This window comes from Peromyscus eremicus, chromosome 3 (genome assembly GCF_949786415.1).
Source record: "Peromyscus eremicus chromosome 3, PerEre_H2_v1, whole genome shotgun sequence".
NCBI lineage: Eukaryota > Metazoa > Chordata > Mammalia > Rodentia > Cricetidae > Peromyscus > Peromyscus eremicus.
The window spans coordinates 48,369,697-48,395,093 of NC_081418.1; the positions used below are offsets into that span (position 1 = coordinate 48,369,697).

The 25,397-nt window shown below is 43.5% G+C and overlaps 1 protein-coding gene across 1 annotated transcript in view; it reads right to left on the minus strand.

Annotated features, from left to right (window-relative positions):
* Nucleotides 1-25,397, minus strand: part of Dgki (diacylglycerol kinase iota) — a 391,316-nt gene that overhangs the window by 223,624 nt on the left and 142,295 nt on the right. The window contains exons 4-6 of the mRNA XM_059257016.1: nt 15,401-15,475; nt 14,081-14,137; nt 5,100-5,165 (exon numbers count right to left, since the gene is read on the minus strand). Of these exons, the coding sequence (XP_059112999.1) occupies nt 5,100-5,165; nt 14,081-14,137; nt 15,401-15,475 (198 nt within the window). The remainder of the gene's footprint in view (nt 1-5,099; nt 5,166-14,080; nt 14,138-15,400; nt 15,476-25,397) is intronic.

Sequence of the window (25,397 nt, forward strand, 5' to 3'; positions counted from 1 at the left end):
AGGGGGTTATGATGTACAGCCTCTAAAGGAAGGAAGTGGAAAGGGGACTTCTGTCTCAGGGCCATCTGCCTTGGGATCAGATGAGCCACAGCAGAAGGGAAGCTGCTATTGGCTGAGACATCAGGAAGGATTGCCAGTCTGGCCAGGCCCTGCATTTTTGGACTCCGTTCCACACATGTGACTGGAGTTCACCTACACCAACAGCCCCAGTGGCAGCTACCAGAAGGGAATGTAAGTGTGGGTAACTGCTGAAGAGAGAGCAAAGGATTCTGGGATAATTGTGGTACTCATGTGCTGTGTCGATGAGGAAACTGACAGGTCAAAGACAGAGGAAGAGGAGCAAGCTCAAAATGGCTCTGCAGGTGCATCCGAAGGATGCATTTACCAGAGGACTCCAGCAAAACCCTGAGCATCTTGTCTCCCTATTTTTAATGCTTTTGTGATGCAAATAAAATGCAAAAGGCTATAGGTTTTAAATATATAACTGGATGAGCTGGGAGATAAGCAGATACCTGTGAAACCAGATCCACAAACTGTGCCAATAACATATTCATAGCCTTCAAAAGCTTTCTCCCACCTGCTTTATTTTCAGAAATAAGAAAGTTTACATAAAGGCTGGGGGTGTAGCTTAGTAGGACAATGGCTGGCTAGCAGTTCTGAAGGCCCAGGTTCAATTCCAAGCATCATAAAAAGCAAGAAAGGAAGGGAGAAAGGAAGGAGGGAGGAAGGAAGGGAGGGAAGGAGGGAGGGAAAACAGGGATGAGAAAGAGGGAGGAAGTAAGCCAGTGTACATAAGATCAACCCTCTTAGCAAAATGCCGTGTATCCAACACAACACTGTTGACTCTAGTCAACTGACCATACTACACAGTAGATCTCTAGGACTTACTGGTCTTGCATGACTGAAACTTTGTACCCTTTGACTGCAACCTCCAACTCCTCCTCCCTGCACGAACCCACGTGAGACTACACTAAGTGAAATAATCAGATGGCAAGGAGAAGTGAAATAATCAAACGGCGAGAAGGACACCATGACACCACCTCTAGGCTGCACCGAGTGTAGTGGAGAGTGAAATGACGGCCGAGACCATCATCTCTTGCTCTCAGCTACAGATGGGAGAAAAGCTTCTAACAGTTCTAGCCTCTAACAGCCAGGCTTCTAACAGTTCTCTTGGAGGGGCCACTCGGAGAGCTCAGACAGCTTATATGGCCTGGTTCCTCCTCCATGACTGCCCCACAGCTAGTGGTGAAAAGCCACTCTGTTATCACAGGACAAACACACAGGCAGGCAAGGAAGAGACTCTGCCTAAGCAGCGCACACAGGCTCACCCAGGCACTTCCATACCTCACCCAAAGCCAGCAGTGCGTGGAAAGTTGATTCTGATGCACACACATCTTCAGATCACTATAGAAGGGGTCTTTCGTTTCTTTAATGGAACATCCCCCAGTGTTCCAGGGGAGTATTTGCCATTATTTCTCAACCTATCATCCCCTTCACTGTGCTGTCTCAATTGTACCCCCCACAGAATGTTTTTAATTACCTTCTCATTTATATATTACAAAAGCTATTATTATATACTTTAAGTGTGTATTTTTACATACTACTCCTCATTCATCTTAAGTTACTTTTTTTTAAAACAATATCCATTATAATCAAAGAGTTAGATTTCACCTTTTCCTGTTATATATACTTAACTATTTGAAATGTATACATGTGAAAGTGTATGTTCCATGAACAAATAATTCATACTGATATGTCCTGTCTAGTTAGGGGACTGAAAGGCATCAGAACTCCAGACCCAGGTTTCATGAAGTATCATGGTATGAAAAACTGTCTCCAAGATTTGATGTCTGGGGGCTGGCAAGACAGCTCGGTGGGCTCAGTTCCTGGCACCCACATCAGTGCTAACAGCTGCCTGTAATTGCAGTTTCAGGGAATGTGAGTGACACCCTCTTCTGGCCTCTGTGAGTGGGTGCTTCATGCATGTGGTGCACAGACATATGTGTAGGCAAAACATCTATATACATAAAATATAAATAATATTTTTAAATGCTATAAAGTGTGCTTAATACTTCAAAAATATTAAATATCCAAAATTCAACTTATGAATTTTAAAAAGCAGCTGCTTTGTTTTGCAACATTTTTATGTTCCCAGACAAAGAAATGAAAGATATGTTTTCAAACTGTGATTGACAAACAAGTTTCTACAGTTACACTGACTAGTAAGTAGGTTTTAATGCCTGGTATTCTGAAAGAATGGAGGGTCTAGTCAGCCAAAATCATTACTATACTTTTCCTCTGCATTTTGACATTTTAAAGAACTTTTTTTGTTTTTTTTTTGTTTTTTTTTTTTGTTTTTTGTTTTTTGTTTTTTCGAGATAGGGTTTCTCTGTGTAGCTTTGTGCCTTTCCTGGAACTCACTTGGTAGCCCAGGCTGGCCTCGAACTCACAGAGATCCGCCTGGCTCTGCCTCCCGAGTGCTGGGATTAAAGGCGTGCGCCACCACCGCCCGGCTCATTTTAAAGAACTTTTAACAACTAATTACTGAGTGCATTTGGGCTGAATGAACACAGTGAATTATCGGATGAATAATTAGTTACAAGCAGACTTAGCATGTATCCTGGCTTTTACAATAGATTGCAGATCCTATATCCCACAGTACAAAGTTGGCCTTTATGACTGGCCTTGAACTCTAGTTTGCATTGGCTCTGGCCATTATTGACTGGAAGCAAATGGGGATACGTATGTCCCTCTCTGGCAGGTCATCTCAGCTGGTGAATCATGTGATCCTCACAGGCTCTGGTCTCTTTGGGTCCCCTGTCAGCAGTCATCTTTGTGACCCCCACCACACCATTTTAAATATTTTCTTTATGCATCAAAGCCTCATCAGACTGGGTGACTTGAGTGTGAGTGTCTCCTCTCTTTCCTGACTCCACTCTGCCTTGCTGATAACACAGAATATAAAGGACAATGTAAAACTATGCACAGTGGTTCTACACTTGGTAGGCTGGTGTCCAGCTCATGTTAAAGAATTACACAATTGCATCAAAGGCTCTCTCACGAGATAGCCACTAAGAGTCATATGTGCATAGCCAAATGCACAGTCAAGCCTCAAGAGAACACCACTCCAAATATTTATTTTATTGTTGAATTAAAAAGGAGAAATTGAAACCATCGATAACTCACTAACATTCCTTTAAAATCCCCAAAGTTTACAAACCACCAAAAAACACACATAAAATTATATACACATAAAGAAGTTTTCCTAAGTGAAGTACTTATTTTTTAATTCTATTCCAATGAGTAAGTTACAGAATTATGGAACACACACTCGCTCCTCTGCTCTCCTCTGAGATCTCTCTCTCTCTCTCTCTCTCTCTCTCTCTCTCTCTCTCTCTCTCTCTCTCTCTGTCTCTCTCTCTCCCGTGTGTGTGTGTGTGTGTGTGTGTGTGTGTGTGTGTGTGTGTGTGTGTATGAGAGAGAGAGAGAGAGAGAGAGCGCACACACACACATGTGCGCATACATGTGTCTGCCTGTGTATAAGGGAGAGGCTGAGTAGGATTTAGAATCTAAGAAAGTGTCAGACTGGGCAACAGTACTAACAAAAGTTACATAAAGCACCTGGACTTGATGTGACTCTGCAATCTCTTCCTCTGTAAATGGAAGCCGAGTCATTAGCTGGCCTCCAGTCTAGGGTAGAAGCTGGGATCCAGTGAAGGTTATTTATTATCCAACAAAGAGGCATATATCTAAAAGCACCCATCTCATAACTGCTTGAGTCTAAGAATTTATAGGCAACAGGAATATAAATGCAGGAGATGAGTATAACAGCACTATTTTTATGGGAACATTGTGTGATGAGCCAGGACGTGTCCACTGATACCCATGGTGTTCGGCAAGCTGTGAGCACTTGTGGATGCTGCTTAAGAGCAAGGGCCAGGGAAGGAGACAAGGCCACAGCATCATAGGGTACAGAGTCCAGCACTCTCCCACTAGCTGACTAAGCCACCATAAAAGGAGGCTACAAAGAAAGTACAATATGGCGGCAGGGAATATTCCTCACAAGAGACATTGTGTTTATGGGTTCTCATTTGATGAAATTCATCCAACTCTATTATGGCCTGAACTGCTAAGTGGTGTGACGTACAGAGTTCTCCAAGATGGTGTTTTTTCCCAAAGAAAGGAAAGTATTCACCGGGGTGTCACCACAATGACATCCTTGCCTCCAAAACTAGCTACCCTGCCATCAGCCTCTTCTTCCACATCCTCTCTCTGTTCTCACAAATTACAATGCTCTCTGCAAAAGCAGAACTCCCCTTGACTGCCCATCTGCTTCTTATTGACAGCATTCAGTGGAATCCATGCTGAGTGCTACAGTGTCGTCGCCCCAGCAGACCACAGCATCTGTAAAGTCAGCCGTTGTACACTGGGAAAAGCTATGTCTCAAATAAGTCAAGGTCAGCACAATGGAGAATGTACAGCACGTACGGCATTAGTCACACTGCCCACCACCCTTGCCGCACCTCACTCTGCCAAGCATCCCTGAGTCCTGGGGGGCGGCGGAGGGGGGGGGGTGAACAGAAACACCACTGAAGAAAGCATCTTTTACCAGAGACTGGACAGTGTCTCAAGAAAGCAACACTTTTCTAGCTTCAGACAACATGGTATTCTAGACAGTTCTGCATCATGTTATGCATCATGATATATACATGTCCACACTCGTGTATCAGCTCAACCGCCCTCTTTTTAAATTTTATTCTTTGATATTGCTGATCAAATGAAAAGGATGGGCCAGTAACCTTCATGAAGGACTTTAACAAAATAGGCAAACTTTCTTTTCAAAATTCAATGGGTCCTTTCACCAATGTAGCCATCTCTCTGGGGGGAAAAAAACAATCATAATTTCCTTTTATTTAGATTATCATTGATTGTAGAGACATCTAGAAGAACTGAAAAGGAGACCTGGAGAAAGAAGGCCTACCAGGAAAAAAAAAAAAGATGCAGGGGACATCACATTTAGAGACAGGGCTCATCTACCTTGGGAGCTTGCCAAGGCCTGAGGAACCTGCTGCGGTGGCCGTGGGTGGCTGGGCCCTTACCTTACCACACTGCTTACATTTTCCCTCCTGCCGCCGCCTGTGGACCCAGTGATGACGCACAAAGTTCTGCAAGAAAACAGAGAGAAGTGAGTAAGTTTTCATTTGCAGTCCACAGCATTCATTGTTTGATGTTTTGGATTATAGATTTCTACGCTATAATCCAAACCGAGAGAAGCACAGAAGTAAACACGTGTAGGTGTGACTTATTCAACAATAAACATGAATACACTCAGAACAAATGAAGTTCCTTCTCCACTCCCAGCAATCTTCTGCACTGTGCATTCTGCTCAGCACCTCCTCCAGCCTTGTCTTTCCAGTGCCCGGGACACAGCAGACAGCACTCGCTGCACTTTCTTACTAGAAAAGTCCATGCAGATTTGTGAGTCGGGGGAAGGATCTCCAGCTGGGAGGTAGCTGTGGCTCATAAAAGAAAAACCCAAAGAGTGGTGAAAAGTTGAAGGGAAGAAGCTGATGGGATTATCTCCAATTGGACTGAACAAGTGCACATGAAATGCTTCATATGGTGGATGTGCCACACCATACTAAACCTTATAGCCACAAGGAACTTCAAAGATCATATTCTCAGACACATCTCCCAATATAGGACACTGATTTGAGACACTGTCACTAGATAAAGTGAAGGAAGAGAAACGTTAAAGAAAAGAGATGTCAAAGACAAGAGGATTGGCGTATGGATGACAGCTGTTCATACACCAACCTTGGTCACCTTGAACTAGACCAGCTTTTAAGGTTGATTCTTATCATAAACTTAGGAAAGTATTTTTCATCCCAAGTAGATGATCATCACTGGGGTAGACTCAAGTAATTCAATCTCCGCTAGCTGTCAGAGTGCATAGCAACAGGGAGTGTCATCTACAGCACTAAAGGTAAAGAGAAGCCTTGGTGCACATCATCCCTCTTACACCAACAATTAAAGTGCTTCCTTTCCTCTGACTCCTGTCCTTTCCTGAGAAAACACACGTTGCCTCTTAGAGAATTTAGCCACAAACCATATTCTCCCTTTAACAGTACCTTTAACATATGTTGCCAGCAGATTGCCTTTTACATACCATAGGCACTGTTCTATGTGGAGACAGACATAGAAAGCAGATCAGCCTAGGGCCACACCGCCTTGAACATGCATAATGGAAGAAGCTAAGCAGAGTTGGGGCTGGTCAATACTTGGATAGGAGAATGAAGGGACTGAAGGGAAGGAGAGAAGGACGAAGGTAAGGAGGGAGGGAGGAAAGAAGGAAGCAGAAGAAAATAATAACAGAAGGAGGAAGGTTGGTTGGTTGTGTCAAGGCATGAAATTCCAGGCATGAAATGACAAGAAGACTTCCTCCAACAGAAATTAGCACTTTTAATACTGAAATATCACCTCTATTGCTCTTTTATGCCAAATCAATTTAAAATAAAGTAAAATATGGTCCCTGGAGGGGTAACAGTCTTTTGATGATAGTAAGATCTGGAAATAGGATAATCCCAAGAACCAGTACGATTTTCATCTTGCTTTTCCTACTGCCCCCATTCAGTAAAACAAAAACACAATTTCACACTGTTCTCAGAAAGAAGATAATAAGAATAGCTAACCCCAACTAAGCAGTCTTTCACACTTTCAATGATATTTTATATATAGTAATTGTTTTAATCTTCATAAGAATAATAATGGATAGAGATACTTCTCAGTAGGAATGTACCAGAAAAGTTCCAGAGCTGTTAAAATACTGAAATGTCTTAATTTGGGTCATTAAATTGCAGTCTAGTGTCCTCACAACTCCCTGCCTCCTCTTCTGCTGTTATAACAACTGCTGCCACACCTCCTTCAGCCCTGGAAACCATGCCTACCTCCTCATTAGTAAGCGATTAGAATGCAATTGCCTGAGTTAGCTAGTATCAGGATCCTCTTCCAGTGAGAGCACCTCAGGTTACCTGAACAATACTAATGGTTTTCCCTGAAGAAGTTCAGAGGACTGGGCTGGCACAGGCGACGTCAGATGCCTGTGTAAGCTTCAACACCCACATAGACAATGGCTGTCTGTGGTTGTCAAAACAGCAACTGCAAGAACATGCAGGGCTTCTGGTGTTTATCCCATCATCAGTTCAATGCAAACCCTACACTAAGTGGGAATGAAGGTCCTGGGCCACCTAGCTGCTCATTTGGCAGGTGACATTGATGCTGAGCCCTCAGTCTCTTCTAGAGATCAGTACCTGCTTATGAAGAAGGATTGGGAAGAACAGGAGTCTCTACCAACTTCAGTATGTTCCAACTCACTACTGTAGAGCCCCCATCCCCAAAGATCTAGTTTTACTTACGCATAGAGAGGTTACTTAAAATGTAAGCATAAAAGCAAAATTCCCACTCTCGCTGACTGGGAGCAGGCTCTCCTCCCACTGGGCCTCCACCTCTCTTCTCTGAAAGATTAGATTCACTACTTCCTCATGACACCCCAATAAACAATTGCAATGACAGTCAGGTGTGGAAATGTTGAATACATAAAAACATCAAATAATAATTAAAAGGCATAGAAACATTTAATATAATAGCTGTTAGTTTAGCAAAAACTGAAGGAAAATGAATACTGTCACTGATGTTAAGAGAAATTCTGTACTTGGTGAGATTACAAGTCACTCAGTGACTATCAATTTAAGAAGAGAAATGTTGGGAGAATTGGATGCAATTATCTATGAGATATCACAACTGACTCATGGGATCATTTAGCTAGTGACAGCTCCATTCAAAAGATTAAACCAATAATTCCCACAAATCAACAGTGACTTAGAAATGAGGTGGCTCGCTTGATCATTTGTACCACAACACAGACCATTTGGCGAGCAGATTTTTTTTCAAGACAGTGTTTCTCTGTGTAGTTTTGGTGCCTGTCCTGGATCTGGCTCTGTAGACCAGGCTGGCCTCAAACTCACAGAGATTCACCTGGCTCTGCCTCCTGAGTGCTGGGACTAAAGGAGTGTGCCACCACCGTCTGGCTGGCGAGCAGATTTATTGCATCCCAAAGTTCAGTCCATTTATGATATAAAAAAGCCAACTTTATTGAAAATGTTTATATGAACTTACGTGACTCTACTATTCCATATCATTAAGATTACCCTTCCAAAGAGTACAGTACAGAGGAAACTGAAGACATGAAGGCCCAGATAAGGTAACTGATTAAACTTATCCAAACTGCTGTTGCAGGAGAAGCTGACAATGTTCCTGAAATCTTTAGCTGTATAATTGGAGATGTCACACATCCTTGTGCTTAGAGTTCTTCTTAGGCCTAATACAAATTTATTCTGCAACTTAAGCATCATTGAAACTAAGTAAATAATCAATAAAAGTTTATTGAGTTGAATAGAATCCTAAACCTTATTTATTTGACAATTAAACCAGGTGGTTACCACTTGGGAGAAGGAGGACCATCAGCTGTCTTCATCAGGAAGGAAAGAAAAGCCATTAGCATCAAATCACTACTGTTTTCTAACTCTTTTTGCTCAGGGACCTTCAATTTTCATACCATTTTCTTCTGACTGTTATTCATATCTCCTAAATTATTAGACCAAAATCAGATTCTTCATACTTTTTTCTTTAGATGATTATCCAGAGCTCCTGAATTGTTGGGCTGAAATTAGATTTTTCACACTGTGTTCTTTTGACTGTAATTCATATATCTTACATTGGTGGACTGGTATTAGACTTGAGATCCTTACACTGCATATGTGACTGTCAATAGATTGTTGTTAAGAAGGTAACGAAAGTTTCTAAAATAATATCACAGTTTCTGAATTATTTATATACCACTTCAAGCACTGGGCAGGGAAAAAGCTATTACTTATAGGTGTTAAAACATCAGTGATACATTATTTCAAGGCTCATAAGAAAAGCATAATATAATTGTTCAGTTTCTTTCAAAAGCCCAATTCAATTCAAGATATTGTTCACTGAATACTTGAAAAAAATTCTTAGAAATCATAATCCAATCCATAGATCATGAGAAAGAAACCAGACCTCACAAAAACACAACATAGAAGGAGTCCACACATACTCTTTAAGAAACTGCCTTAAAAAGGTAGGACTTGGTAACCAGCAGTCTTGAGTCTCCAGACTCTCACTAATTAGTAGGAAAATAGTGGTGGTGGATTTGAGCCAAGGTCAAAATAATTCTAACAGGAATACTCTTTCATTTACATTGAATGATCGACTTAAAGTCTCTTCATTAAGAGACTTGAGTGAGTCATGGTCACAAGTTTCATCTTCAGAAGGCCTTCATCAACCAAGAGTTCTAATTAATTTTGCAAGAAATAGATCTTCTTACAAATGCATCCAGGCAGCACATACTCATTGATCTTGGTCCATCTATGTCCTGGCACAATTATTTTGGGACAAATTCCATGCATAATCCCTAAGGTTTACACTAATGGAGAGAGATACTGTCAGACAAGCCAATGACAATGAGCATAAATAATTATGACATACAGCATGACCTGAGTGAACAGGACAAAGTATTTAGCAAAAAAGGAATAAGCTCTGTCTTCCCAGGGGTCAACAAAGAAGAGCACTACAATGGGCTAATGGGTTACCCCAAAATATTCATATGTTGACATTCTAAACCCATAATCATGGCCAGGAAAGGAGACCTTTGCAACCTACTTGGGTCACGGGGAATGGAGCCCTCATCATAGGGTTAGTGCCTTATAAAAAGGTCCCCAGGGACCCTTTGCTTTCTTTCTTCCATGCAAGGACACAAAAAGGCAGTAGTCTGATACCTGCAAGAATGTTTTCACCAGCACCACACCATGCTGGCACTCTGATCTTGGACTTTCCAGCCACTAAAGCTGTTAAAAAAAAAAAAAACAAAAAAAAAAACACAGCCTCATTGCTGATAATGAAATGGTCAATGGTATTTGGTTATAGCAACCAGGACTGACTAGGACAACCTCTGAGGATATGATGTTTGAGCTGAAAATATAAAGAAGCTAAATGATCTGAAATATTGCCATGGAAGACAGAAGTATCCAAGAGTGGGGAATACCTTGTCACATGCCTCTGGAACTTAGAAAATGTCCCTTTGGCAGCTGGAAAGGGCTGAGACTTATGCAAGGTCAGATTACACAGGTCTTTCAAAAGAAAGAAACCAGTGGGAAATGTCCCGGTCTGACTGTTAGTAAAAGAATGACCATGCTCCTTAAATCACGGGTACATTGGAGGAAGTAACTGGAAAATCATGGAAAAGCTACTGCAGTGCTTGGGATAGGAAATATCCACACCTTAGTCAAAGTTGCAAATAGCAGACATGCAGGGAAATGGATGGATCTGGAATACATTTATAAATAAAACTGACTGAACTAACAAATGAATTTGAGGTTAAGAGTACTAGAGAGTAAGAATCAATATGACACTCCCCCAGTGTCTACAGTTGAACAGCCCACTTTGTAGGGTAAAAATCGATTAGGGAAAAAGTTTTATGGTCACGATAATAGTTTGGGTTTTGATCTATTGTATTTCAGATGACCATGACATATTCAACGGACATGTCAAATGGAATTTCAAGAATGTAAACTGGAAATAAATGTAAAGGCAGCTGTCAGCTATCCTAAGGACAGTGGACAGAGGCTAGAGAATACAGATAAACCCAGGGGGCCCTGCAGAGATGCAGAGGCTGGGGGAAGGGCACTGAAAGCAGACAGAGATGGCCAAGGAAGAGGAAAAGTCCAAAAGAGATGAAAGGGTGCTGCTGGGAATTAAGAAGAATGGACTGTGTGAATGTTCTGAGTATTTTTGAGAGCTTGGACAAGAACAGAAAAATACCTCCTGGATTTTCTATGATCATTAGCTACAGTGACAGACAGTTTCAGAAAATGGACTGAGTAAACTAGACAAGAGCAGGTTAATGTGCTAGAAGATGACATACTAAACATAATCCATCCAGATAACAGTTTCTGGAAACTTAACCATGAACACAGAACTGAAGATCAGAGCAGCCGCTAAGACACAGTTGGTAGGTAAGGAATGCTAGTATTTTTCTTTTTGAATTTCAGTTGGAAACTGTTACAATACACATTTGCTGCTGGAAATACTCTAGACGGGGCAGGTAGGGGTCAAAAAGGCAGGAAAGGAAGAGAGATCAAGTCCTTGACAAGACTTTCATAGGAGGTCCAGTTTTAGAGCAAAGGAGTATTACAGTCATGAAAACCATTTTTTGAGACTTGCAACAGAGACATTTTACATCCAGTTATAACTGAGAGAGAGGCAGAGAGAAGGCAGGAAACCAATGGTAGACAGAAACATCCCTTGGTTGGAAATTCAGTACCTCCAACTTAAGAACACAAAAAATGCCCCTGCAACCTTCATAAGGAAGACATCTTCATTTGAGCTGTCACTGAGCGACCTTTTAGCCAGCACTGCAGCTCATCAGGACAGCACCAAAGGCAGAACAACAGCACCACCATGTTTCTACACATCCCTCACCCCGTGTTGCCACATTGGACAAACCATGGGAAAAACCAACTCATGGAAGGGTTCAATTCTCCCCTCCCCACAACTACCACCTCCAACCTCCCCATCTCCCCTCTCACCCTGCTGTGTCTCAATCCTCTTGTTTTCATTACAATGAAACATTATTCTTATTTTTACCATTTTCTTGTTTTTGAGACATCGTCTCACATATTGTCCAGACTAGCCTCAAACTCCTACACTCAAGGAATCTTCCTATCTCAGCCTCCTGGATATCTGATGTCACAAGTGTTCCCCACCTTGTCTGGCCTATGCAATGTCTTTCTTTCTTCACTGTGTTTCAAATGGTTTTGAACTCCTCTGTGCTCACACAGGTTCTACCCCTGCTCTATGCATTTTTCTAGTCTCACAGTACAAGTAAGTCTTTGTATGTGGTGGCCACTCACAGATAGCTTACCATTCTTTACAAAACACACCCACACAGGTATGTACTGGGCAAATCCATCTGGGGGCAAAGTGGACACCTCAGTCCTGATGCTTTTACAAGTGAATCCATCAGATATCCAGTGCATTATCAGACCAGCCTCATCCTCGGGTCATCTTCCAAAAACCTAATCAGTTTTGCTCAACCAAAGCCTGACTTGTTCTAGGGACCACTGCCTTCACATCCCAAAGCCATGCTTTACTAAATACTGCCAATCTGTCTCCTTTAAACTCATCTCCTTGTAGCATGTTTCTCTCAGCTCAGACGCAATCATTTCTTAACCAGTCTATAGCAAGAGCTGCTCAGATTGTCTCCAAGCCCCCAATAGTATCAGCCCTGAACTACAGGATGTTCCCTCCACATGGCAGTCAGCATAATATAGTCTCCTTAAACAGAGTAATACCCATTTCCAAATCCCTGATGACTTCTATCCTGGCTTCCAGAGACTGCCATTGTCTACCTCTTACTCATCTCCCAAGTCATGCATGTTACTAACATCTCTCATCTATGCCTGTGTGCTGCTGTGGTTTCTGTGTAGAAGGCTGTCACTTTGTGTCTATCACATCTCACCCTTTGCCCTAGATAGCTCCTGAAAGAATCAGCCAGTGCCCACGTCTTCCAGGAAGCCCTTCATCTGACCAATTTGCCCTTCCTCTCTATTACACAGGCTGATTTGAGGAGTACATTGGCTGGGAAGGTCTCCAAGGGGTAAATCTCTAAGTGGATCTGAAATTGCTCTCACTAGGAATGTAAATAAAATGGAGAAATCACACTTACCAAGAACCTGTTCTTGGTGCATGGGCTGGCTTTTTGGAGCCTGGGGCCTATGCTGGGACACTTTGTTCAGCCTTGGTGTAGGGAGGGGGAGACTGGACCTGCCTCGGCCGAGTCTACCAGGCTGGGCTGACTCCCCAGGGAAGACCTTGCCTTGGAGGAGGTGGGACTGGGGGGTACACTGGGGGGAGGGCTGGGGGTGGGAGGAGGGAGCACGGGAGAATCCATGGCTGATATGTGAAATTAAGTTATTTATAAAATAAAAATATATAAAAAAGAAAAGTTCTTCAAAAAATGCCAGCAATAAATATTTGGCAAATATAAAGAATATGCACATTAAAAAAAGAATTCTTATTCTTAAAGAGAAAACATAAGCCTCTGGTGCTTAGGGGACAGTGGACAGCACCAAAGCATACCACATTGCCTTCTAAGGAGAATGGGTTGTGTAACTTGAAAGCCTTTGTTTTGTGGATTAGAAAGTACAATCTGGAGCTTGGTTCTAGACTGTCTAGAATAATACAGGGACATACAGACACACACACATAAACACACACACACACACACACACACACACACACACACACACACACACACTCCTCTCGCTTTCTCTGAATTGTGGTAGCTGTCTCCTCCACACAAAAGCAGTAAAAGCAGCCCAATCTCCATGCTGCTTCCTCCCCTCACACTCCCATAATCAAACAAACTGCTCTCCATCCCAGTCTATCCTCACAGTGACCTGACTATAAGGAGATAGATGTTCGAGCACTGACCCTAACTTCCTCCTATGATGACTGTGTGTATTGCTTCACAGGTCAAGAGAGCAGCGGAAGCAGAACTGGCAAGCTGCCCTGGGTCACACAGCATTAAGGCTGGCTCTGGAAACAGCAGCCCAACTCCAGCATGCACACAGCAGACCAGTGACTGTGCTGTGCCTCACCCCCAGAATAGCTTAGACCACCCCAAAAGAAAAATTGGCCATAAGACAAGGACAGGATTTTGTTTCCTTACCCCTTGAGTTCTACCATTCCCCCATCCCCACTTTTCTGTCCCATTCATTAAGACCTCGGCTCCTGCGCACACGCCAGTGGCTGGATGAAGTGCAGTGTGCTGGAGGGACTTGGAGAGCCCTTGTACTTACTGGTATATCAGGAAGAAACTGCTGTTTATAAGGAAGGAAGAAAGAACTCATTTGTCAACCTCAGGTGAATCCCTGGGGGTTCTCTGTACCTATGAGAGTTCAAGGTGGTTTTTGAAACAACTCACAAAACTCACTTCTCTTGGTGATCTGGAGCCTCCTTCCCGAAATGTTGGTTTACATCTGAAATTAATCTGTCATTTGAAAGGAAAAGCATGTTATGTTAGTGATAAGCGTCAGGTTGAACAGAATTATAAAAACAAGCAATAGCGGTAGACATCGAGACTATAAAACAAAACCCACAGAGAATAAGCAATCTATTTGAGTCTATTCCTCGTCTCCTGAAAGCATCTCCCTAGATAATCCACAATGGTGCAGAGTGATTTCACACCTCCAGCCAGCGTTCCTGTGTTCTCATTGATGAAATCTAACTTTGAACAAAACTGCTCTTAACCCATAAATTTAAGAAAGAGCTCAGAGCCAAAGGTAAAGCATGCGGCTGCTGAACCCATCGGTTGCGTTAGATTTTTAAAAGTGGAAAACGTAAACCTGAGAAGTCCTAATGGCTATGATAACTATTCAGCACATGCATAGATGTTCCCTGTCAAGGACTCAGAACTGCCTTGCTTTCTGGAGAGAAGATGTCCTTGTGGTCACTTTTGCTCCTGTATAAAGTACAACAGAGTGGAGACGAGAAAGGATATATTCAAAGTGTCAGGCATGGCTGTAAGATTGGCAGCAGCTGGTGGTGCTGTCGAAGCTAAGCAAACACTGCATGAGGCTAAAATGGCCCCACTGTGTTTGCGAAGGGCAGCAGGAGAACGCAGATACCACAAAGGGTCTTGCCTGGACACAGAGTAAGAATTATAAATGAGAGCGGCAGGCAACTCTCTATTAGAGATCTTCCCGTCCCCTAGTTGATAAATAAATAGACCATTCAGAATCCACTTCTGAAGACAAGACATCACCCTTGGGATGCCACTTCCAGCTCAGCCCCACATTTATGCTGCGCCAGCAAAAGACGCTGCCCGTGAGGTCTGCAGTGGAGTCTGCGAGCTGATTTAAGCTGTCTTGGCTCTCTCCCTTAGAGCTACTTTAGGAATATGGGAACTCACAAAGAGAAACATATGGAAGCTACGATATTAAAAAGCTCATTGCATCTTTTTTTCCTTAAAGGAAACATCTTGTGGAAGTAGAGACAGAAAGAGAATTGTTGTGTGCTAGGCTTTCCCCAAAATCAACACAATCTAATATCAAATTAAACTTGGGAAGACAACAGGATGAATGACCTTTATATATTGTCTTTTCACTGTTACTCTGGTAGTCATATTCAACTCACAGTTTTCATGCTTGCTTTTGTTTTTTAAGGCCATTGTTTTCAAAACGTTAGAAATTGACACCCGATCTTGGCAAGTAAGTTCAGTGAATCCATTCACCAGCAGGTGGCGCTCTCTTACCTTCTCTAGTTGCTCAATGCAGGCAGCGTGGACCACGATTTTGCAGACCGCACACTTCCTCCTGACAGCGGATTTCTACAACATTCAATTCAAAATACAGGAAAGATATGTTAGCACGCTATTCTGGAGACTTCCCTGGTAAGAGAGACGCCAGAAATCAGGCAAAATTGTAATTACTTCTGTTACTAAGCACATTGAAAATCCCTAAACATGTCAGGGTAGCTACCTACCCACATACCAATGACCTAGATGGCTTCTTCCAAATACGACAACAATAATACCCTCTACAACTAGGGCTTGTAACATAAATCAAGTTCTTCATTCTGTTACATCAGTTTTAAGTGTTACAGCTAAACAACAAAAGCATTGTCCTTAAGTTTTCTAACTTTTTCACACTTTCTTTTGCATTTCATTTGCACTGATGAGGGACAGAGGCAACCTTCTTACTTACGTCTTATGTATGAATCAAGCATTCCATCCTTACTCTCTAAGCCTATATCTCAATGACTGGCCGCTTTACGCTTCCATTCTAGGCACAAATCTACATTGTGATATTTGGGTTTCTACCCATATCGTCAGGAGGGAGATTACAAGTCTGGATTCACACCCAGGAAACAACAACAACAACACGAACAAGAACAGCAATAATAAATAGCAACAAGGACAGCAGGAGCCGCTAGTAAGATTACAGGTCTTGCTCTGTCCTCATGGCATTTCACAGATGGTGATTCACTTAACTTTTACAGTCCTATGAAGTAGAGACAGCCTTATCCCTGCTTCACAGATGAGAGAACCCACACACAGTGAGTGACTTGTCCAGGGCCTGCCAATTGGGGCACAGCACACTCAATCTGTCTGGCTCCTAAGCATCATAAAAGGTGGTCCTGATAATCTTGGATGCATGTGTAAATTCACAGTGCAAAGCTTTCTGTGGTCTAGCTCAAGTCTCCAACAACTAAAAACCCAAACGTGGTGGAATTAGAGAGAGGACTAAGTGGACTCCCGATGTCATCCATGCCAGCATCATTTAGGGGCACTACTAGGGGTACGCAGAGCCCTCCACACAGACATGCCTGAAGAAGAGCTGCCTTGATAACTCTGTTTGGTGGTAGTAACCAACAAGACAGGAAATGCATTGTGCTACATGTACGGATCTTAGACACTCTAAATACTGTACATATTTACTTTCCCCAACAGATCGTCTTTAAATCAGTGTTTCCTTCCCTAAGATGATGAACTGGAATCAAGTAACTAACACATCATTTGGTGGGTTAGTTGTTTTCATTGTTCATGTTAAGACATAGTTGCTTTTGAACCTAGTAAAAAATATATATATAACTTAAAAAAACTAAATATTACCTGAGATATCAAACACATTTTGAGCACAGAACCTCACAATAACAAGAGACTACCAAAGAACCCAGGTGGGAAAGGCTGGGAGTCCCTGTATAATTGGAAAGTATCAACATAGACTGCTGGTGACCTGTGTCTGGTGAGTAACTTGCTGAGGAAGGACAGTGGAGCCCAGTAGAGCAGGAAGGTGAGGAATACACATAACACTGCTGCTGTGGAGAAAGGGCCCAGGAGGGATGGACTGCAGACAGCCCTGGGGATGCTGGGGGAGGCAGAAGGAAAGAAATGATCACCCTTTATGCCCCATTACTCCTCTATAGTCGCATCAGTCAACAATGCTGGACACCAGCCTCTGTGAACAGCAGTGGTAACTGTCACCAGCTACCACCGTAGTGCACAAAACAGTGCAACAATAACACTGGTAGCTGTGTTTGTGGACTGGAAACGTGTGACCCCTCTCTTGGCTTCGATCCTCCTAATATGACATAGAACAATAAGTATGTTTGGCAATTAACTGACTTTTCAAACAACAAAGGATTAAGGGAAACCAAGACACCTAAGGATGCTGTTCAAAGTGTCTTGTTCTACAACCAAAAACAGAAGGAGGAATAGGGAGGAAGAGGAGGAAGAGGAGGAAGAGGAGGAGGAATACACACAGCCATGAGAGGAAGAGCATGAAACAGTAGGAGCAGCCATCGTAGCAATGGTAGTAGTCACAAAAACAGCAGCAGCAGTAATAAAATTTGATTGCAAATTTTCATAACTAGAATGCTCATAAACAAATGGCCACTGCTCCCTCTTTCCTATAGATATCCTGGTCAGATCTCTGCATGAGCACCACCTGCAGAAAGTGCACGTAATATCTGAGTCAAGAAGCCAAGGAAACCGGAGTTGATACTTGTCCATGCCCACCCCCATCCCTAACAGATTACATCACACATGTGCCAGGCAACGCTACTCAAAATGGGCTAATACTTATGGACTTACAATATCATATGGCCTGGAAAGCATCATCCCTATCAATGACTCCTACCTCCTTCTGCCACTGTGCCCTACTGCTCTCTTTATTTAGTCTATTAGCAGGCTCCTAGGCCACTGGGGTTGGACTCCTTCCTCATCATCCACTTTGGACACCAGAAACATCACAACCATCCCTCTTTAGGTTTTATGTTCGGAAAAGAGACTACATCCTCTTATCTCTACATACTACATAGTCTTGTATCCTCTCTTAAGTGTTATTCCACCTGCTGCGCCCACCAATCACCTGGCCGTGAGTCCACCTCTCAGGAAAACAGATTCATTTGAATGTACATTAAGGAGATTGGAGGAATAATTATCCCTTTAATGAGATAATGTACTTCTCAGAAGCCTCTCCTCTGATAACAGCTACTTATCACATGGCACACTACTAAGCCTGTGCACTTTCCTGAGTTCCAAAACCGTAGCTTTTTCTTTACTTTCTGTCTTTTTCAGATCCTGTCCAGAAACATAAATGTGCTTTCCCTAACGCTCTGGGTTTTCTTTTTCTAAAGTCATTCACTCCTTCCACCATGCAGCTGTTTGCTGACCTCCACTGCAAAACAGGCTGGTTTTCTCTCTTCCTATTCTCCATGTTCCTCACCCAGGCAGTTGCCAAGGTTTAGAGTTTGCTTGTCCTATTGTTTTTCACACAAATTCTAATAAAAGTGTCCTCTAGTTTTCTTCCAATTCCATTTCTGAATTTTTTTATTAGTGAGACTAATACAATACCCATACAAAGAAACCCTGATTTCTCTAGCAATATGTGGAGGATAGGAAGGAGAACATGGGCTAGACTCAAGAAGTCGTATGTACTCACTGAAACCAGAATGCACACCCGCTTCTTTCCTCGCTTTTCATGTCACAATGCTGGATCAAAATCATTTTTAGAACAAGGGATCCTGGTTTATGTTGGGAAGCCCTGCTGCTCAGAGGTTGCAGTCTACCACAGCGTGGCAACTCTCTCCAAGCTAGGCAACATGGAGGAATCTCTCCAGGTGGAGGGCTTCCTGCTCTCTATCTGACCTTATGTGGAGAATGTCTCTAGGCCCGGATGTCTGATTTATCTCTAGTGTGACCCTTGACACTACAGACGCTGTCCCCCTGCTGCCCATATGGTAATTAGACACTGTGCAAGGAGCTTTATGAGAGACCGTGCTTCCGCATAGGATAACTGAGACTTTCTGACAGGAGGGTGCTGTTTAATGCAAACTAGGTGATGCCCCAGCCACGGTCCCCAGGCTTTTCTGTCTCCCCTCACTCCGGAGTAAAGTTGAGCTGTCTCCCAGAAAGGTTTTGCCACCCTGTTCACAGGCCTTAAAGAGCTCTGTCTCTGCTTCTGCCCCTCTGTCCTCACACACTGGTGGCCAATGGACCGCGAGGAAAAAGGGGACCCCACAGTTTACAAGAGCGTAAGAACCACAGGGTTAATGTATATCCTCACTCAGCTTTCTGGGTAAATACACTAACATCATTCATCTCAATTAATTCAAGCACGAAAGTCCATGGAAGACAACACATAAAATAAAGTGCTGTAAGTCCTAAGGCTAATTTCATTTAAATAATACAGAATTTTTAAAGACCTTCTTCAAATACATGACATGCTTCTGGGTCTTTTGATGGAGAATACCCAAGTCATGATCTGAACTCCCATTCATGACAACAGTGTAATGCATTGTACAACAAAAAATCAGCCCGTTTGCCTTATCCTCTGACCAGAGCTCCCTGTAAACCAACCACTGCTCCTGGTGCAGCCAGCTTCCTAAGTGACAGCCTCTAAACAGCCGTAAAGTCGGGTAGTTCATGTTTCCAGCCCTGGTGGTTGCTCCTCCTTATCATCTTGATGGGATGTAGAATAAGCCTGGGAGATGCACCATGGGTTGTGCTTATGAGGATGTTTACAGAAAGGACAGTAGGAGGCAAAAGCAGAGATGCCTGCCTGCCTGACTGACTGCACCTTTTTCTTCCTGAATGCATGTGTTCTGAGCTGCTTCCACCATCCTCTTTTAACTTCAGATTCCAGCTTCTTTGACCTTCTTATGTAGACAGCACCAGTGACTCTCCAGGGAGCTTCTAGGTCTCTGCATTGTGGACTGTGCAGCCACTGGGAACAGCATCCAGGCAACCAGCATCAGACCACCCTACCCCCTATCATGTGAGCCAATCTAATAAGTCTCCTTCTGTAATACATATGTAAGAGAGAAGACAAGAATATGTAGTGTGCACACACGCACACCCACGCATGTTCTATTGGTTCTGTTCCTTTAGAGAACCTTGCCTGATATAATAATCAAATACGAAACCAAATCAGTAAGTTCTCAGTTACAGTCCAAGGTCTTTTTCCACAGTGGTAAAGAACACGGTTTTATTTCCTCCACTGGTAGAAGCTGTTTCAGTGAATCCAACATGTTAACTACCTACTTCGTGGTTTATGTGTTAGACTTTTCCAGGCAAATATCTAAGAGAAATAGTTTAAAGGAGGAAAATTTTATTCTGGTTCATGGCTTCAGAGCTTGCATTCCATGGTCCCATGGAGAGCTTTTGCTGAGGCAATGCATCACGGCAGGGAGGCTTGGTGAGACACAGCTGCTCACCTCACAGCAGCCGGGAAGCAGGGAGAGGAGGAGAAACACACACTCTTTGAAGGCACCGCCCTTAAAATCTACTTCCTCCAACTGAGCCCTACCCACTGACAGCCATTCGGCAAGCACTCTCAGAGTCTGTCTGCTTCTCAAAAGCACCTCTACGTTCGGCACTTGAGCCTTTCAGCGGAATACCTCACATCCAGCCCGCAACAGTTTACATGGCAGAATGTTGGTGTTAGGATTGTTGAGGCTCATTTGACACAGCTGGAGAGCGAGCTGCTGGGCAGACATGGCTCGAAACATAGAAGTCTTGCTCAGTTAGGCTGAACTTCTTTGTTTGAAATTGTAAACTGAATACAGGAACACAGTTTGAATCTGAACCGCACTCCATGGGCTCATGTGTTGGATGCTCAGCCTCCAGTTTGTGGCTCTTAAGGTTGTGGGACGTTTCCGAGGTAGGACCTGGCTGGTAGAATAGAATCACTAGGGTCAGGCCTTTGAGTCCACCTCTAGCTCAAGTCTGTCCTCTCCGGTTCCTGGTCCGCCACTGGTGTAAATAGCCACCAACACAGACTCCTGCCACCGTAGACTGAGACCTTTCATTGACAAAATGAATATGTTTTTTGAAACTTTTAACCAAATCAAACCTTTCTTCCCTTATTTCTGTCAGGCACTTTTTGTCACAGCAACACAAAAATTATCCACACAATGGGAAATATAGCATCAGTACATCACATATAGGAATCTAGATGCCTTCCAAACACATTCACACTTAGCCAGCAAAAATCTTATTGAAGCCAATATTTCTTCCACTTTGAGAATTGATGAATTGAATCAAGTATAAATAATTAACAAAGGATGTGAATGGTTGTTATTTTTATATTGGGGTCCATTTGTTATAGAACCTCACACAAAAATATGACTTACAAACTAAAGATTGTCTGAGACACTAAACACATTTTTTAAAAAATTAAAATGATAAAGAATGTATGGATTTGTTCTCATCTGTGAATTTAAAGGCTCTATGGACTTGCTGCTCTAAACATCAAGTAGGTAACCTCCATGCTCTTAATAAGGGTTTTCTGATTCTGCCCTTGTTGGTATTCAAATGAGGCCCAGTAACCTGTAAGTGTGTGGCAGCAAGTGTCAGAACTGCTTCAAGTATGACAACGTAAGCCCAACAACAATTATGTGGTTTATATTCCCTTGTATCTCACTTTGGCCTGGAGGGGCAGGGCATGGTAGGATGACTAGAAGGAAAGACGCATGCCCGGTGTTGGCTTGACACTATCCATTCCCATGCAGCAAGCTCTGATGCCACTCAGTGCAGGAACAGCAGCTCCTCTTGTCCAGTCAGGAGGAAAACTGCCTGAACCCCAGCAGCTGGTCCCCATCAGTTAGTTCCTCAGCCCCTTGGCCCTACTGGATTAGAAACAGAGAGAGAGTCGGAAATTAAAGAGGAAATAGCAAGCCAGCCAAACAGCGGTTCCCATGCCCCACCCCGAAGACCCCGATGCCTAGCAGTGGCAGTACGGGTGTGAGCGGGGAGCAGACTCACACTCCCATAAGGCTGGCCTGGTCCTCTTCCTCTCTCGGGCAGAAGCTAAAGGAGGCCTGGTAAGTCTTTAGAGTGTCAGGAATGCGGTATTCTTCAGGGGAACGCCGCACCTCTGGGCAACACAAACAGAATTTTGTCGCTGTATGATGCAAGGTAAGCGAAAACAAGAGTTCTTTGATTTATTTTAAAGTCTAATTAGAAGAAATGACAAGCGTACTTGGCAGGTCCTGTTTCTCTGGGGAACCTGGGATGCAATCTGTGAATTGGCATTGGGAAAAATGAAGACGAACACTATCTGAGCCCAAGGTGAACTTCCATCATCACTCATGATGTCTCCTCCTTTTTACTCACACAACCCAGGACATTTTAGACCAGCCAGGAGGGTGGTCGCCTGAATTTCCAGCATACCCTGATTAGAGGAGCTCAGGCCATCACTTTGTCTTTGTGTGACAATGGCACCTCAGGACCTCAGACAAAGGACCGCTTTTCCTCAGGAGTCTGGCTCATGTGGCAATTCAGATTGCCCTAGAAGTTTCCAGATGACTGGCCCTAAGTTAGTGGTTTCGAGCACTCATCCTGAGGCCTTCATCTATCATCACTATTAGGAAGTGTTCTCTATTGAGGGACTGTGAGGGCTATGCCCCTCAGAGACAGCTCTACCAAATACCATGGATCTTAACTGATACCCCAAATACCTCAGAATATCTGAAAGAAGGGGCAGCAGGGACAACTGATACTAGGTGGGGAATTAAATGGGTGCACCAAATTCCTCAGGCCATGTCCCAATATATAACAATGTACCTGAATCCCTCTTTGCCAGTTATTGGTGGCCATGATGGTCTAATATGCCCTAAGGAAACAATTTCCCCATGTGGCTATCTCAACCTGTTAAATACTGACTTTTCCAAACAGATCATCATAACCATCATCGTGTCTGCACAGCAGTGAAAGGCTACACAAGCTCTCAAGAGAAAGAAATCCCCATTCTCTGGGAAAAGCTGGTGATACACAAAAGAAGAAAAAAAAATGAACTTGAAAAATAACGTCATATAACGGCGCAGAGCCACACTGTGGCTAAGTGTTAAAGGAATGGCCCGAATAATAAAAGCTGTCATATTGAAGAGAGAAGGGGCTCAGAAGCTGGATCTCTGAGAAGGAGCCAAAGGAGACAGTGGAGTCTTGATTTCAGCCTTAAAAAGATGGAGACATTTGGAAACTCCAACAGGAGAAGACCTTGTCTTGTTGTGTAGGAGCACTGCTGTCTCCTAACAGGAGAAGGGGCCAGCCTTGGTGTGTCTGCTGGGTACAGTTGCTGGGCTCATGGGGGTCCATTTCCATGTGTAATCAGACATAAGGTTTGGTGGCTGGGTATGAAGTCAGGGGAGAGGGGTAAGCAACCCAGGTAGGGGGAACGGCAAGAGGGAAGAGAAGCTCAGAGGCATGAGGACATAGCGATGTTCGAGGAGAGGCCAGGGTACCAGTGTTAGGTAGCAGAATACATTCAGTGGCCATAAGTCCAAGTACCAACAGCAACCAGACTGTATGGGGTCATTCAGATTATAGTTAAAATACTGTCCTTATTTTTTAATGAGAAAAGTCACCGGGACTATGGGGATGATTGGGAATAAGTGATCAGGCCCTGGTCTAGAGTGTTAAGAATGGAAGAGAAAAGCAAAACAGAGGGGTAAACACTGTGACAGATACTTGTGATAGTCAACTTAATAAAGAACAAGGTTTCTTTTGACTCAAGATTGCAGACTTGTCAGTCCTCAGGCCTCTGGCCCTGCTGCTTTGGACCATGCTGTATCATAGCTGGTATGCACAGTGACCTGAAGGTGGCTTCCAGGGAATAGACAGAGAAGACACAGAGGGCCAGGACTCTTCAAAGCTACATCCCCAGAGACTCATCTTCCTCCCATTAGAACCATCTCCCAAAAGTGTACCACCTCCCAGGAGAGGCAAGGGCTGTGGTCCAAACCTTTAACATAAGCTTTAGGGGGAAGTGGTGAATTCAAGCCACAGCCATGATGGAGCATAAAGGCGCTTTCCAGTCCACCCCAGGTCTCCACCCAAGTTGACTTTGACCTTTCACACTTACACCCTGTTTTTCAATAGAACAATCGGCAATCCAGGATGGCCTCATCCCACACCTTGGTCAACTTTTCTATGAAGTACACCTGGCTGGCTGCCCATTTAACAGTTTCCTCCTAGACTGTGGCCGAATCACCTTGGAGTACTGTAATAAATCCCTTTCCTATGCACTTCCTGCACAGTGTTTTGTTCTGAGGAGCATGAGCCAAAGCACTCAGCTTGTGAAGTGTTTGTGTTCCCAGAGGTGCTTCTGCTGAGTAGCCTCCGGTATCCTCAGAAACCTTGAGCTAAGCCAGGAGCCCACCCGAGCTGATACACAGAAGGGCAAACTGCATGGCCTCCTAAGAGACACAGAGAAAGAAGAAAAACGCCTTCTGGATGGACATTGTTTGGACATATAAAAAGTGCATCATTTCCACGGCACCCAGTATACTTCATAATTCTCATCTGAAAAGAAAACAGTCCAAATCTTAGAGCAGACAGCCAAGGGAGGCAGGGCGCTGATGGTAAGAAAAAAAGGGGGTACATTTCTTCCTCCTGGGAAGCAACCAACCCGAACTCACCCAGGAAGCAATAATGGCAAGGACCAGGTTCCTAGAACTGCATTGATTCAAAGCTGGAGCAGACAGTTGGTTAGAAAGAGTAGCAGCACCTCACCCTGTCTTCAGCACTCAGTGTCAGGAAAGGCTACCATCAGAACAGTGGAGAGTTTTTCAGGATGGGGGAAGTGGGATGTGTGTCTCAGCAGCTGATCTTGTATTACAATTCTTGCTCTTTGAAGAATGATTTAGGAGTGATTTGTGTTAGTGGCAAAAGAGTGATAAGTACATTCACACACTGCAGAATATTTTGACTAGTAACAGACCTCATTTTTTACCCTGTGATGTAACATACATGTATAGTAGGCCGTACCACATTTTGGGTAAGCACATTCTTTGATGTTTATGCAATATGAACTTGCCTAATGATCCATTTATTTTCAGATCAGATCCCCATCAATGAACAAGACAAAACTGTGGTGCAGCATTTCCCTGGTAGGATTTGGTAGAAAGTCACCACACGGATCCTGGAAGTCTCTGTTGTGGAGCTCAGTCAGGTGATTACTGCATACCACTGTCATTTTTTTAAACCCCTACCTAAAATTTAGGTCTAGTCATGGAGACATGGAACAAACATAGACTTGTCAGTGTACCTTGTGAGCGGTGTAGAGAGTGGCCCATAACTGTGCGTGAGCTGTCACCGCTGAATAAAGTGGTGGTGACAGAGATGGAGATGACTGAAAGGGACACTTGCTTTGTGCTCTCCTTCACTAACTGGTCCTAGATGCTGCCTTCCTTAGTCCTTCTGCCTCCTCTCACACAGTCATGACACAAGGAAAGGGATTTCAGCCCAA